Consider the following 15,620-nt stretch of genomic DNA (forward strand, 5'->3'; position numbering starts at 1 on the left):
TTGAAATTTATACATAATCTTTCTTCTCTTGAGGAGAAGAAGCATATTTATTTGCAATGATTTCCAGTCATTTAATACTCTATTAAGGAAGAACAGTATCGAAATTCAGAATTAAGCAATGAAGTTCCATTAATTTCCATGGCTGTGTTTTGACTGATAAAACTTGGAAATGGGGATCAGTACACAGTTTATAATTGAATTTTGTTCAGATTGTAAAAATGTGCTTACCGGGTATATGTATCACTTATTACATGCAGAACAGACCAGCGTTCTTGTGTCAGTGATATATTTGAAGACTAACCTATTACCATTTGATGTAAATAAAACTATAAATATTATACCAGATGGTATAAAACTGATGGATAAACATTTGTCTTGATACAGTTTTCAGGCCAGTTTTATCTGTTTGTTTGTTCTATAATGGGAATAGTCAAAAGTTTTAAAAAGTTTGATACATTGATGACAAGCTCATGTCATAACAACAGTCGAAATTGTCAGGTGTTAAAGGTCATTTCAATTATATCAAGGTACAGGTAGGATGGAGGTTGTGTGAACAGAAGGTCTTATTGTCAATTGTCCTATATTTTTGTATAACATACAGAGTAGTTTGATTGAATCTGTAGCTGTAGACAGACAGTGTTATACAACTTATATTGTAGACACGATAATCAATTATCTTACATTTATAGATGAATAGATGCACATTAATGTTGGCTAATGGTCATCTTCACAAAACAGGGTTATCACTTTTATTTAGTTATTGGTTTTCAACCAAGTTAATGTGGGAACTTTAATCTGTATATTAAACAGTTGTGTTATAATAGACCAACTTTAATACCCATTTAACAAATCTGTTATTATTATTTCAATCTGATTAAAATACAGATCTATATTTCATTTCGTTTTTTTATACTTTCGATGGCCTACACTACATGAAGATCTGACAAGTTATAGCGATAGGTCACGTCAGGGGTCAAAAGACCAACTTATGACCTATGACGTCAGACATTTGATTAACCAATCAGCATTGATGTTACTAGTGGATTACCCACAGTTCCGTGAAAAACACGCCTAAAGCTCGCCGTAACAGACCGTTTTATTGGCTTATCCCTGACACCATTCAGAACACGAGTTAAACAACAACTCTTCCAGATCCAAGTGTAGTAAAGACAAGTAAAACGAAATTTTGAACTATAAAAACGAAACGAAATAGGATCTGTGTTTTAACCAGATTGTTATTTTTAATGCATACAATGTTGTTGGGTTTTTTTACATTGGAGGCATTCATTCTCAAAGAATTCTTAGTCTTTTTGTCTAAAACTGTTGATGTAGGAATTAAAATGTCAGTCAACTTGCTTCGTGTCTGTTCTTAAACAGGGCTAATTGTAGATGTACAGCTTAAGTTTCGTATGAGCTTACAATTTTCATTGCATAAGTTGCAATAACCAAATGAGACTATATCGACTGATCTTGAACTAGGCATGGTTCAGAACCTATCAAATATCATTTCATTTAAATAAAATATGAGGGGCATCCTCCAAAAATAAACATCCTTTGGGCTATAAACTCTACGAAAATATAACCACAGAAGGTCAGATGTACTAAAATTGTTTAGGAACTGTTCTTAGTCTTGACACCTGTAGGAAAGGTTATCACAACAATGACCTAAGTATATCAATTATATGTCTATTTGTTTCTACAAGAAATAATCCTATAGACATGGCCTATTACATGGTATAAACCCCTTACACAACTAACAATTAATGAACCGTGAAATTAGATCATCTATTGATGAAGGACAATGAAGGTAAGCCAGGCCCACAGCCATTTCTCGACAAAGCCTGATTTAATGAATTCTAATGACATAAAGATCGTTTTCATCAGTGCCATATCACAGTTGTAAGAATAACATCTCTCCTCGGGCTAGACATTTTAAATACAAATGATAGACAAGTCTGTAGAAGAAGGGCTTTTTATATGATTATCATTATAATGTCAGGTTGATCGACAAATGAACTCTATGACCTTCTTGAGCTTTAATACATGTACTTAAAAGCTCTTGAATCAGTCTTTAAAACTTATTGATTGCAAAACCTTTCCAAATTTTCTTTCTTTAACAAGGAATGTGTATAAATAAACATGTATCTTCTCAAGAATGTCACTGCCCTGACAAGATTCTACTAAAACTATCTTAGTAGATAAAATGACAATATTTTATAAAGTTTATCTATGATGGTAAATTTGATCAAATAATACTATTGACGTGCAAGTCTTGTCATTTATTTTCTTTGACTGTAGACATGTAATAAATAATGAATATTTATTTGAAGATTCTTGAACTAATTAATGGCAATTAAAGCCACCCAATTGGGTAGACTATAAAATTAAGGAGTACCAAATTAGTGTTATTATCCAATCTTCTTGAAATTTATATTGTTCAAATTAGTGACATGAAAAATCCTATTGATTTATAAGCATTGATCAAATTAGTCACACAAAGAAACCTGTTGATAGTGAATCATTTCTGCGAATTACATGTAGGTCTACTTTTCAAATTATGGCCCTTGTAACAGTGACATTTTGTACAATTTATAGGCATTGTTGAAGAAGCCTATAGAAGTTCAACAATTTCCGTTAATTAGTTCTAGAATTATAGCCCTTGCTCACTTTGTAGAAACTTATGGACGCTGAAATGCAAAACTCATCATCTGATCAATTGTCGATTGATGGTCTTCATTTCAATTACTGCAATGAACCACAATTACAACAATATCTGATAATTACTTCTAGAGTTAGTGCCCTTGATAATGTCATAGAATCTTTTCAAACACTAAAAGTACTGTATAAAGATTTTGCTTTTTTATTTGCCAAGATTAATAGTATGAAAAAACTTATGGACTGCTCGAATGACTTAGCTGTATATATATTTCGTTTATTTTAACATGTCAACATAAAATAAAGGCACAAGTGAGAAGAAAGGTAAATATTACAAAATACTAAAATATGCAAAAAAATCAATTAATTTCTGCATAACAAATGATTATTAGTAGATGTAATTTCGGAAAAACACATTTTTATTATCCAAACATTAGATTTTATCTTATTATTTCATTTTAGTATTTGGTGTATAATTTATTATTATTTTGTGTTTTAATTATGTGCTTTAATTACTTTGTTTTCAGAAAATAGAAATATCATTTGATATGGTGCTTCTATTAGTAATGAATTGTGTAATTTTAATTACACTGTAAATTATGTCTAGTTGTCCACTTTACCTGTGACATTATTATTTGTATCCATAAATGTACCTGTGTAATAAATTGACCAAATGTTATCTCAACAAACATCAGTAACCCTGTGTTTTACAATAATATAGTTTGGCTAGTGATGTTATTTAATTATACATTTGATCAGCATGTCTAAAGGGAGATAATGTCATAGTTTGTCCATATTTCAAGGGGTTAAGCTACTATAGTGTGAGTTTATAGATAAGTTTTTCCCTTCTTCCATCTACTTTTTGTGCATTTTTTGTCTAGAATTGATTAAAAGGGTCTAAATTATGCAGAATCAGGAGCTAATCATACATCCTTTTGGAGAAAATCCATGAAGAATAACATTTCCACTTTAGATTCTTTAGCAAAATTGTTAAGATTTAGTTTGATAAAATAACTATCACTTGAGCTCCTTGCTGAAATATTTTGAGCTAATTCTGATCAGTTTGTTTGGTTGAAGTGCTTATAATATCATGCAGCAGCAGATAAATAGTCAGATGCTTGAAATTTTGGGATTTTTTGTAATTGAATTTTGTACTATTTTCAAAACTTTTGACATATATTCTGCCACCTGTAAACAATACAACAAACCTATATTTATCTCTCAAACTGGCCTAAACAGTAAAACTCCTTTAACTTTACCTACATGTAAATGGTGAGATTTCTTTTTAACAGCTTATTTACCTTGGTCTTCTCCAAGTCCTACTCTCTCATTTTGTCTTTTATACTTGTATAATAAGTGCAGGAGGACTGCACCACACACAAACAAAAACCATAAGACAAACCTGCAGACAAGACACAAATGCTACACTGACATTGCAAGCAATAAACAACAAAGGTATATATATCAAATGATGTGAATGGATCCAGTTGACAGCTTGAAGTGTCAACTGTACTGTGCAGTCACAGAACTGTAATGATACAGGCCTCACTCAAAATGAAAACAAACTCAAAATATAACAGAGAAAAACTTAACTTTGAATACAAGAAAAGAAGAAACCGAATATCTGCACTTGGTCTTGACGATGGTCATCTGAATATTGGTGTTTCTTGGCAGCAATAATCTGCTAATTATTGTTATCAGTGGATAATGATAATCCGGATAGAATTTCAGAAAACTTTAAAATGGTTAAAATAGCAAAATAAATAAGGTGTAGTATGTAAGCTTTAGCGCGAAATATTAACCTTTTAGTACTTGGGGTTCATGTCTCAGACCACCCAAAACCACTTGAAACTAGTGCTTAATGAACTGCCTAAGTCACATGAATAGCTGTGACACTCCCAAGAACTGCAGTCCTAAAATACAGAGAGCTATTCATGTGACTGGCGGACTGGATGATCTAGGGAGTAGTAGTTTCTGATGGTTTCTAGTTGCCCAGTGATACACCATTATTAACTGTATCACTTTTCTCTAATTTTTTCAAGGAATTGTTGTTGTCAGTATTCACATGTACCAAATGCATGCAAGAAAATGTTTCATGTAACGGAAATAAAGAATTTACCACACTATTAATTTGAGTCACTTCACTTACTTGTCTTAACTTCACGAAGGTTTGTACATGTTTATCCAGACACAAATATAGAGTGGAATTGCGAAATTTATGGCCAACAATACACCAAGTTTTATACATCCAGAGTCCAGACACAAATTTAGTGTTGATTTGAGTAACTTTTGCCAACCACACACAAAAACTTTTTTCAAAAATTACAACAGAGTTTTAGATATTAAAATAAAGCTTTGTACTGGAACTTTACACACATTTAACCAGTTTTAATCACTTGTATATGTATGCTCTATTTTGCATTTTGCTCAACTGACATTTTACCAGAAGATAAAGAAGCATCTGCTTGATTGTTGATCTAAAGAACAACTGTAGATCCATTTACATTGGCAGATGGCTAGTATAGTAACAATTATATATCCATCATATAGAAAACAACACTGGTACACTGTACCTATATAAACTAACAACTTTGATGTAGGGTGTAATTACTACAACAATAAATGTAGGCAAAAAATGATCATCCCATCTAATCTTCAGTCCCTAACGAAATCTGCAACTTTCTCGATCAAAATAGCTATATTGACGTAAACATGACGTAAAAATATATTGTCATCTTCACCTTGATGAATACATTTTGGAACAATTACCAAGGTAGGTTGTCTGGCAATGAAATATACACCCACAGCAGCTATATAAGTTGTCCGAGAAGTCCATAAAGGATGTCACATATTTATTTTTTTGTAGGTAATGGGATCATTAAACAAGACATTAAAAACTTATCAAGGGCAACAACCCATGAAGAAATTATCTGAAATAATTAAAATTTGACAAACTTCTAGTTCGTTCAAGCAATAACATAATGAGATAATCACTTTAGCTTCCAGAGCTTCATTAAGATCTTTTCAAGTGATCAAGAATCTTTCTAAAAAATCAAGAACCATAACTCTGACAGTAACTGTAGGAAATTACTGAAAATCAATAGACTTCCTTGATGCATGAACATAAACACTGTGGATAAATTCTGAGTCCAGTCCATTGAATGATAACTTTATCTACAGCATTCATAACCAATTGCAAATGCAGGACTGACAGATGACCAGACAGAGAGCGTGGTGATGGCTATATTTGAATATAAAAACTGGTTCCCAAGTGCTCTAGACCTCTGTTATTTGGTTAGAAAAGAAAGTTTTGAGGTAATGGAATCTAATATATTGATGTGTTTTATTTAGTGGTTATCTGTCTACATTTAAGATTTTAGGATTACAGATAGAGCCAAGGTTGCGAATTACCTGATTTTGTATTTAAGTAAAGATGTATTAGGTAAGAGCTAAATCTGCCTATTATTAACATTAATTGGATTACAACACATGCGCCATTTAATCGGTAACACTAAAATTGAAATTTATGTCTTCTTCAAACATTCATAACTTTGCTCAGCTTAAAGTAATCTGAATGAAATTTTCAATATATTCGTTTTTTATTATCTATTTCAAAACTACAATATTATAGTGAGAACTGTCAGCTCTTTATCTACATATTATCTAATGTATCATTAACAATCGACAGTCATAATGGTGCTACCATGCCAAAGACTGTATCTAATCATCATGAAATAATCCATGTTCGTATCCAAAAATAAATTATATTCATTAGAGTATGCAAACAAAAATATAATATTACTATTGTTGGATCATGTTGTACAGTGTAAGCACACGTGCATCCCTTTGAAAGGATGATTGGGAAATTCAATACCATCACTTCATAGACACAACCACCAAAAGAATATCTAAGAGGATTATTCGCGAATGCACAATTACTTTAAACACAATTCCTAAAAATCAGAAAAATATATCTACCTAGTTAACACTGACAGGTTAATCCAGCACATCAGATGTCAGTGCATTACAGTTGAATGTTCTAAGTTACTCCAAGGTCAAAGGCTTTATAAATAGATTCTCACACAAAGTTTTTAATTTACAGTGTCGATGTAATAAGAGGCTAAGATATCACCTGTGGTGCCATTTCTACCTGTATATCTGGCTAATTGAGGTATGCCAAACTCTACACTCTACTGATGCCCAAAATAGACCGACTAGACAACACACTATAGTAGTAAGACAATGCATGAAATTCATCCTAAGGTAACAAAAAAGAGATATAAGTGGCTATTAAGACCTGGTTATTCCAGGTATCAATGACTAGTTTCCTTTGCACTGAATTATTCAAACTGATTGGACTCACGTTGCAGACTTTTATTTATACTATTCCTAAACCTCGGAAAGGTTACCATGGTCACAAATTGGCCGGCAATTCCACGTACATTTTGAATATGTCATATTTTTATTACTTGCAATATTATCCAACCATGAATAATTAACTATTTGGGTTTTATATACATGTAGCATTAACCCGTTAAGTGCGTAGGTCGTTATATAACGTCCTGGACAACTGCAACTCACTGTGTAGGGCATAATATAACGCCTTGGAGGTATTTTCCCCAACCTATTCTTAGAACATAGTTCATCACTTGGGGGAATCCCTTGGGAATTCCCCCACGATCGCAGCATGTGTAGGATGTTATATTACGTCCTGGACAACTGCCACTCACTGTGTGTAAGGCGTAATATAATGCCTTGGAGGTATTTTCCCCAACCTATTCTTAGAACATAGTACATAGTTCTTCGTCACTTCGTCAAATTAATTACACAATAGAGGGTAGTTAAAGGACAATATTGGTGTCAGTCATTATCACATATGTGATAGAACTAACTAAACACGTTCCAAATATAATTTTAACACAGAGATCACTGCTACGATAGCTGAGTAATACAGGTTTCCTGAATCGGAAGTGACGAACGCCAAAGGAAAACACGAGTCATACCTCTATATAACTGACTGATGGGGCATTCCACATCAAGTGTACACACTTTCCGACCGAAAAATGACAAGTCATCTCAGATTTCGTTCATTTGATGTCTAATGGTGAAGTGGGATGAAAAAAGTGTAAAAACCAAACTTCAGGCTAACCGACTCAAAAATTTTGGGTCAATCCGGTGGGCCAAAAACCTTGCAACAGCTATAATTTCCCTCCTAATCGTCCAATTTTCATAAAGTTGGTACCAAAATGATCAGTAAATCAAGACCTTTCATTTTAAAATTATATTTGGAATGTGTTTAACCAGCTCTATCACAAATGTGATAATGACTGGCACCAATATTGTCCTTTAACATTTTTAAAATGTCACGCTTAACAGGTTAAAGACATCAGTTCTAAGTATCCATTGACATATAATTTTATTTGTTCATAAACACCAGAAATAAATATTGGCTTCTCAAAGTATAGGTAACGGACATATTGAAATAAACGTCAAGATTTGCCAACATGAACATAGTTGCAAAACTCTGTGTGAGCTGTACTGTGGAATTAAAAAGTTTTTATCCTTGGAAGTAAGCAAGAGCACTTATAGTATACTATATGTGTACTGTAAGATCACTTCTCGCATTTGGATTCTTGTAACCCAGTAAATTAGAAAATATTGTGGTAATGGACATATTATTTTCTGGTAAACCATTACATGAGATAAGTAAACTTTCAAATAATAATTAATTAACTCATTTGAATTAATGGAGCAGTTATTTACCTAACAACATTACTCCTTGGATAAAATATCTTGACTCTAAAATTTTGGTAATTAGATGTATATTTTGACCCTAAAATTTTAGTAACAAACGTACCTGTAGATACTGTGAAAAGTAAGACTTACATCTACATTGTATGAAATCCCATGTGATTCAGTGAATTTTGGCAAATAAATGTTTTCTTTTTATTCGTCAATTTCAATATTCCAGAGAATAGAGCCATGCATCCTTTAAAGTTTCTGATATAACAGGCTACCATGTTTGAGGGACTTCATTGTAAATTGTTAAGCTATATTTTTATAACATGTACTTTCGGTAAAAAAAACAAAAACAAACCATTGCAATTCATGAACAAGTAGACTGCTACTCAAACTGACGGGTTCAATTTTTCTTCTGGATTCCACACATTGCGAGTATGTTATACAAATACTGGTATACAATATGCTGCTTATTTAATAAATTATACAATGTTTATATCAGATTGGGTTTATTTTCCATTCCAATGTTAATTCATACCATGGACATTATAATACATGTATTCATACTAATGTCTCTTTACATAAAACCTAGTCACATTTCACATACCGGCATTTCTTTAAATATTGCAGGCCGATCTAACTTTTGAAATATCTCACAATTTTGTGCTTTTTGGACACCCGCAAGAGTATAATGCTTTCAATATTGATTGTCTGTGGAACTATGATCAATTTGGCCACACATGGGCATAGCATAATGCTATGTGAAACAAAAATTAATCATCGTGTCTGAGACGGAAGAAATAACAGCAGATAATGACCCATTCTCCTTTTGTAACTGGATAAAATTAAGAACCTTCGTTTTATCGACTTAAATAGAAATCGAATAAATGTGTAGATACATACCACCCAAAATACACCATGCTATATCATTAAATTATATAACCCAGTTACATCTTTAAAAAAAACCTGTCACTTCTTCTAATAATATTTATCATCCGCGCAATGTCTGTCTCTCGCTTCCGTTTTCTGACTCTCAAAATGAAGAGTTCCACTTTTACTTCTGAGATACCGACGAGATACTGGCACTGGTTGGCATTCTGCGAGACAGACACCAACAGTACACAACGTAATTTCACATACAAGTCGCTTTTTAAAAAAATTGTGTTCATTGAAATTTATTTGTACAAAAATCGGACATTTTAATCCGAGTTAATTTTGACATCAGAAAATCGAATTAAGCACTTTTTACAGACTGCCATGTACATGTAGTTGCGGTTATGGCGTAAAAAGTTTCCAAAAGTGCAGTAATAAGCATTATTTCTGTGAATGCCTTGAATGAAATCGTATTGTAATAACAGAAGTTAAGTTGCCAGGCAACGAAACATAAGTCCTTATCCGTTTGTCGCATAATCGCTAACCTGGGATCCTGTGTTTGATTCCTGCGTTGGCCGAGAAAGTTCATCGGCGTGGTCCCCCCCCCCCCTTGTCAGTGGTGTATAGTCGTTCGGATGGAACGACAAACCGAGGTCCCAATTGTACACATTAGCGTGCACGTAAAAGAACCCTTGGCAGTTGGAATTCGAAATAAGAATAGACCGCATAGCACCGCTGTCTTCATTAGCCCAGTCGGAGCAGAACAGTAGGACGTTAACCCCCATTTCATTTCATATTCGTTTGTTAAAGGGACAATAACACTCTTGCTGGCTTGAGAGCTCCAGAAAATAAAAAATAGCCTTATTCTAAGTACTAGATGTGTAATGTCCTACCTGTTGTGTAAATTATCCATTAAATCCTATTTTACTTGTCCAAAGGGTTCAAAAATATTTTTAAATCCAAGTCACATTTGAAAAGCTTTACGTCAGGCTTTTCAAATCATTTAGTTGAATTTTACCTATTTTTTAAATTAGGTGTGTTAAGATGAAATTTGTATCATCAATTAATTGGAATATTGTAAAATAGTATAATTTGTTGACCAGAATAAAGATTGGGGCATACTATTCTGTTACAACAAGAGTGGTATTGGGTCTTTAATGTGGGCATTCGAAAGAATAACTGATCAATAATAACAACCCATGAAATATTATCAGAGATAATAAAAATTTGATTGTGTTCTAGTTCTTCATAATGCTAACATTTATTATACAAAACATGTACATGTATACCGGTAATAATAACTACATAGCTGTTCCTGTTATTCATGAATATAAACACTGTATCAATTTCAAGTCAACTCGATGACAATTTTGACCTCTTGTGCGTTCACAAGAATTTTTAATTTGATCGGAAATCGTTGAAAATCAAAAGGATTTTACCTCTTGTGGACGACGGACGAATGGGGGGTGACGACAATACAAGACCACATTTTAGTGTAGGCGTACATGTCTAATAAACGAATTGAGAAGTTCGTATTTTAATAAACAGAGATGAAATTTCATGATTTATAAAAATGACATCCGAGAAAAAAAATGCGCTCGAAACGAGGTAGGGTCAATTGATTATGGTTTTAAATGTCAGTTTGGATGCTGAGAACATTTTTGTTGACATTGTATATGTGTTTATTCACATTTAATTGAAATTTAAGCAGTTACGCTGTAGATTTTTGATTGACATCTGCAATGTGGATATTTTATTTTTAATGCAAAGCGCTATAGCAAGTCATTCACACGCGCCATTGTAGTTTGCGCATTTCTATTCTTCATGATTCATGAACTGTGTAATTAACGGTACTAAAGGGAGATACAATAAGAATAGTGTATAGCTATTCATTTTCGACTGTGAAATAGACAATACACGTCAGTCTATAAACTATAACCTATTCACAGGGAAAATGTCAACCGTATGAAATGGTGACAGTCTAGTATTCTACACATTAAATACTACTCCTGTTATGTAGATGTTTATTTAATGGAAATGAAAAATACTCCGGTGTTTTCTTATGCAAATGTTTCCCATAGGTGCATGTCATTTTGATTGTTAACGCGCTAACAGTGTTGTGTATTATAAAGAGGTCCTTTGACTACTTCAAATTGTGGTATTTACGATAGGCTACTGTATAAATAACCGGCTTATCTAAAGCTCATATCTACCTCTCATAATTATTTAACCCAGGACAGATAGGCCTTAAAACACGAAATCTATACGTGGCAGATGTAGTTAGCTTGCACATCCTTCAAAGCGGAAGTCCATAAGTTTTGCGCCGAGTAACAGCAGTCAAAGTGGACTTTACTAGAGAAGACGAATGTAGTTTTGTGAGGACCGCGTTTCTAGGGAAAATGTGCTAAACAGCTGTGGTCGTACTCAAGCAGAACCAAGGTTATTAATAATAAGTGTGTCGAATATGGCTAGCCAGGATATATTGAATGGTATTTACAACCCTAATTTAGCCTGTATACTAAGTCCTATCACGCTTCAGCATCTATCTCGAGAATGGTTGAAAGAGGACACGCCGAATTTCGATTATGGTGGATTTGTGGTGGGCGAGAAGATGGAAACATCTTTGGTGCTCCTAAAAAGCGCCGGTGTTCTAGCAGGCGTTCCGTTTGTAGATGCTATTTTCAAAGAACTGGATTGTACAATAGAATGGTGTTTCCCGGAAGGAACGTTACTGGAACCTATACAAACAATAGCTACGGTCACAGGAAAAGTCAGACGCCTTTTATTAGGAGAGCGGGTGGCATTAAATGTACTGTCTAGAGCAAGTGGCATTGCTACTTTCGCCCGAGAACTCAACTCAATAGCACAATCGATAGGATGGAAAGGAGAAATAGCCGGTACGAGGAAAACGACCCCCGGTTTTCGACTTGTGGAGAAATATGCTCTTTTAGTGGGAGGTGTCTCTACTCATCGTTATGATCTGTCCTCCATGATAATGCTCAAAGACAATCACATTCTTACTGCTGGAAGCATAAAACAAGCCGTCAAAGACGCCAAGGTAGTCGGTGGGTTCAGCACTAAAATAGAAGTTGAATGTCGGAGCGTAGAGGATGCTGTGGAAGCTGCCGAGTCAGGCGCCGACGTGGTAATGCTGGACAACGTTACTCCGGAAGTGCTAGCCACATCAGCCAACAGCCTAAAAAAGCAGTTCCCGAATTTAATCATCGAGGCCAGTGGAGGAATAACTCAAGCGAGTCTACAACAATATTGCATAAAGAACGTAGACGTTTTGTCACTAGGATGTTTAACTCAGGGTTATAAAACAGTGGATTATTCTATGAAGATCAAAAAGGAGGGAAAGGACCCGAGAAACCTTCCAGTAGCGAAATGATGTAACTCCTCGAATTCTTCGAAAATTAATTTCAGGAAATGGACGTTTTTATTTAAACTACAGTGCGTTCTTTTACATAAGTTACCAGGAAATTGTGCAAATTTCGGGGAACGGATGTTTTTATGGCATACAATACTGTATTCTTTTGTAACGTATATATTATGACATGTTTATAAGTAAGAAGCGAGAACATTGAACATTTTGGACAAATGTCAGTGCTTATATCGAGAGGAAATGACAGCAGTATTACTGACAGCTACCGCATCCAATTTGCAAATTTTTCCTACAACTGCCGAACTCCTTAAACCATAATGAGTAAACTGACTAAATGCAGGTGGTTATCTTTACTAGATTGATAAGTGCGACGCAATATTGTCCAAATATTTCTTGTATTTTGTTTAGTTCACAATTAAATGACAATGCACATCTGCTTTGAATAGTTTTTTTAACAAACACGTGTCGCTTATAGCAAACGTATTTGTATTGCGCTCAAGGTATCAATGTCTAATGTATTACGTGTTTATATGCTTTCCAGGTACAGACTGATGAAATAAGATATACTTTATACATAGTTACTAGATGTCTATTGATCAAATATAAACATTATTACTCCTTTGGTTTCATACTGTTCATACAGACCACACCTTCCTTAATTGGTATATTTTGTCCTGCATAGCATTATCAGATTGTATTTGTAGCTGACAAAAATTTGTTGGGTTAGCTATATGTGGAACAATTCTTACCAGACACATTCTTTTGAAACCTTATACTAGTACCTACACTTTCCTCACCCAAGGGCCCCGTAACCATAGTTAGCTTAATGAGTGGCATAATAATGGGGACGAACGACCACCTTCTATTATAAATTTGTCTGGTACTGTATTTTCATGATTTTCCTTACACACACGTGTTGAATTTGGGGACCAGTGGTCAACCCCAACAGTTCTTTTGTTTGTTTTGTTTTTTAAAAAAACAAAGATTGGGAGACCAAGTGATCTAACACGTGCGCTTCGGATCGTGGTTTTGACCCCAGACTTGTACGTGACTAAGCAGTATATGGGACTGCCATTTTTCTGGCTTTGAATGTTATATCAATAATTATTTAAACATTTATTCACGGGACGAGCCCATAATCAACTTTCTAGACAATCGGGTGGCTTAGATATTGAGTAGATTAAACCATGCCGGCCTTATCTACGTTAAACGATATTTGCCGCCAATCACGGTGACGGCCGATTGAAGGACTGAAAATCGAGACTTCGTTTATTGTCGTGACAATGGTATTTGACGATCGAGAATATGAACTGTCAATTGACAAGTGTCGGTCACCATTCAGGCTATTTCTTGTCAAAGCTTCAAACATTCATAACTTCAATATATTCATTTTTCATTATCTATTATAGCAAGAATAACCAACTCTTTATCTAAATCTTACATAATGCCTCTTTTAAAAAAAAGACACACTGATCAAACAACTGTTACCAACTTTCTTTTGCTGTACTTTTGTATTAGTACAATCATGAGTATTATCCAAAGACTCGATACTTGCCAACGTAATCTGATACAATCTCACGGAATTTGAGTCTTATTAAGGATCTGGTGAACGTTATTAATTCGGTCATACAACAAAATAAGGCCATATAACCTACTAATGATTATAGTTTCATGAAGAATATCAATCACCTTGTTCTATAAATCTATTATGCCATAAATTATCAAATATAATTAATTATATTTATTATCAACAACTCTATACACCTTCTAATCTATCAAATCAGACTATTAGGTCGTCCTGTAATGGATATGATTGTCACAAATATGTCAATTATATCTGTAATGAGCAGATAATAATAACCAAGTCCGAGTCCTCAGAGTAGGCCGATATTATTGCCTAGGCTACTTTATGTTAACTGAGATTTCTTCGTAAATGTCCCATGAACCACAAAGTATTTTTGTAGGCTGTATCAGCAACGATATTAATCTTCGAATTACTTGGTTGACTGCCCCGAATTAAGGGCGCAAGTAACTTTTCATACCGGTGTCTCAGTTTGACTTGATACCCAGTACACGAGCGAAAAAGGATCAGTTACGTATACTTATACAATTTTTTGGTTCCCTCTTTTCGTATGGAACGTATTTTGTAACAACCGTCAACCGAGAACCGATGAATCATGTTGCGCCAGGATTTATTCAAAGTCTTTATTAGGTGTTCTGCCAGAAAACTTTTCAAACAATTCAAAGATTTATTGGAACTTTGAAAAGTTCCAATAAATCTTTGAATTGTTGTTGTATTCCTTATTTAATTACATTTTCAAAAAACAAATATATTGATATTAGGTCTACTTTGGTCTTATGAACATTTCACTCGCAAAAATGTCAAGCTAAGGTCTTGTTACTCGTAGCTCAAACAAAATAATGCACCAAGTCAAACGGGGTACCTAGACAAACCACGACACGGGTACAGAAATTGATCGCTTTTAAAGAGAGGGAGAGGGGGTGGTTTAACGTCCACTGCACTCGACACAAACTAGGTCACTTCGGGACTAACATATGGTTCAATTTATTTCAATAATTCGCTAGCGCGTAGGGGTCCTTAGCAGTGTGTGTGTGTGTGTGTGTGGGGGGATACCGGAGGGCCCAGAGAAAACCCACGAGGCTAGACAGGCGACCCTATTATACTCCTTTTCACGAAAAAACACACACACGCACACACCACTGGTCGTTTTTTTAAAGTTAACCATCATTTGTAAAACAAACGAAAAAAAATTCGAGCACTTACCACAGAATTGCCTTTTCTAAACAAAATGATTATTGACGTCACAAAACAAGCAAAAGATTGAAGACACAGAAAATGTCCTAATAAAAGATATTTACAAGCAAAGTTACATTACACGTGTATTTCCTACACAAGACTACTTAAAGTAGGGAAGATACAGAGTGAAAACAGAGCAGAATCCAATTC

At 34.3% G+C, this 15,620-nt stretch overlaps 2 protein-coding genes across 2 annotated transcripts in view; one reads left to right on the plus strand and one right to left on the minus strand.

Annotated features, from left to right (window-relative positions):
- The window catches only part of LOC126831452 (supervillin), a 122,562-nt gene extending 107,119 nt beyond the window's left edge, over positions 1-15,443 (minus strand). Inside the window, exon 1 of the mRNA XM_050561938.2 lies at positions 15,438-15,443. The gene's annotated coding sequence lies outside the window, so the exon portion shown is untranslated. The remainder of the gene's footprint in view (positions 1-15,437) is intronic.
- On the plus strand, positions 11,396-13,089 carry LOC126831478 (nicotinate-nucleotide pyrophosphorylase [carboxylating]). The gene has a single exon (XM_050561996.2). It carries the CDS (start codon positions 11,732-11,734, stop codon positions 12,656-12,658), a length of 927 nt encoding a protein of 308 aa, XP_050417953.2. The 5' UTR covers positions 11,396-11,731; the 3' UTR covers positions 12,659-13,089.
- Positions 15,444-15,620: the final 177 nt, after the last annotated feature.

This window comes from Patella vulgata, chromosome 9, assembly GCF_932274485.2.
Source record: "Patella vulgata chromosome 9, xgPatVulg1.2, whole genome shotgun sequence".
In the NCBI taxonomy this organism is placed as follows: domain Eukaryota; kingdom Metazoa; phylum Mollusca; class Gastropoda; family Patellidae; genus Patella; species Patella vulgata.

Excerpts from the sequence above, each read along its gene's own strand:
- LOC126831478 (XM_050561996.2), top strand. The coding sequence starts at position 11,732 with ATGGCTAGCCAGGATATATTGAATGGTATTTACAACCCTAATTTAGCC.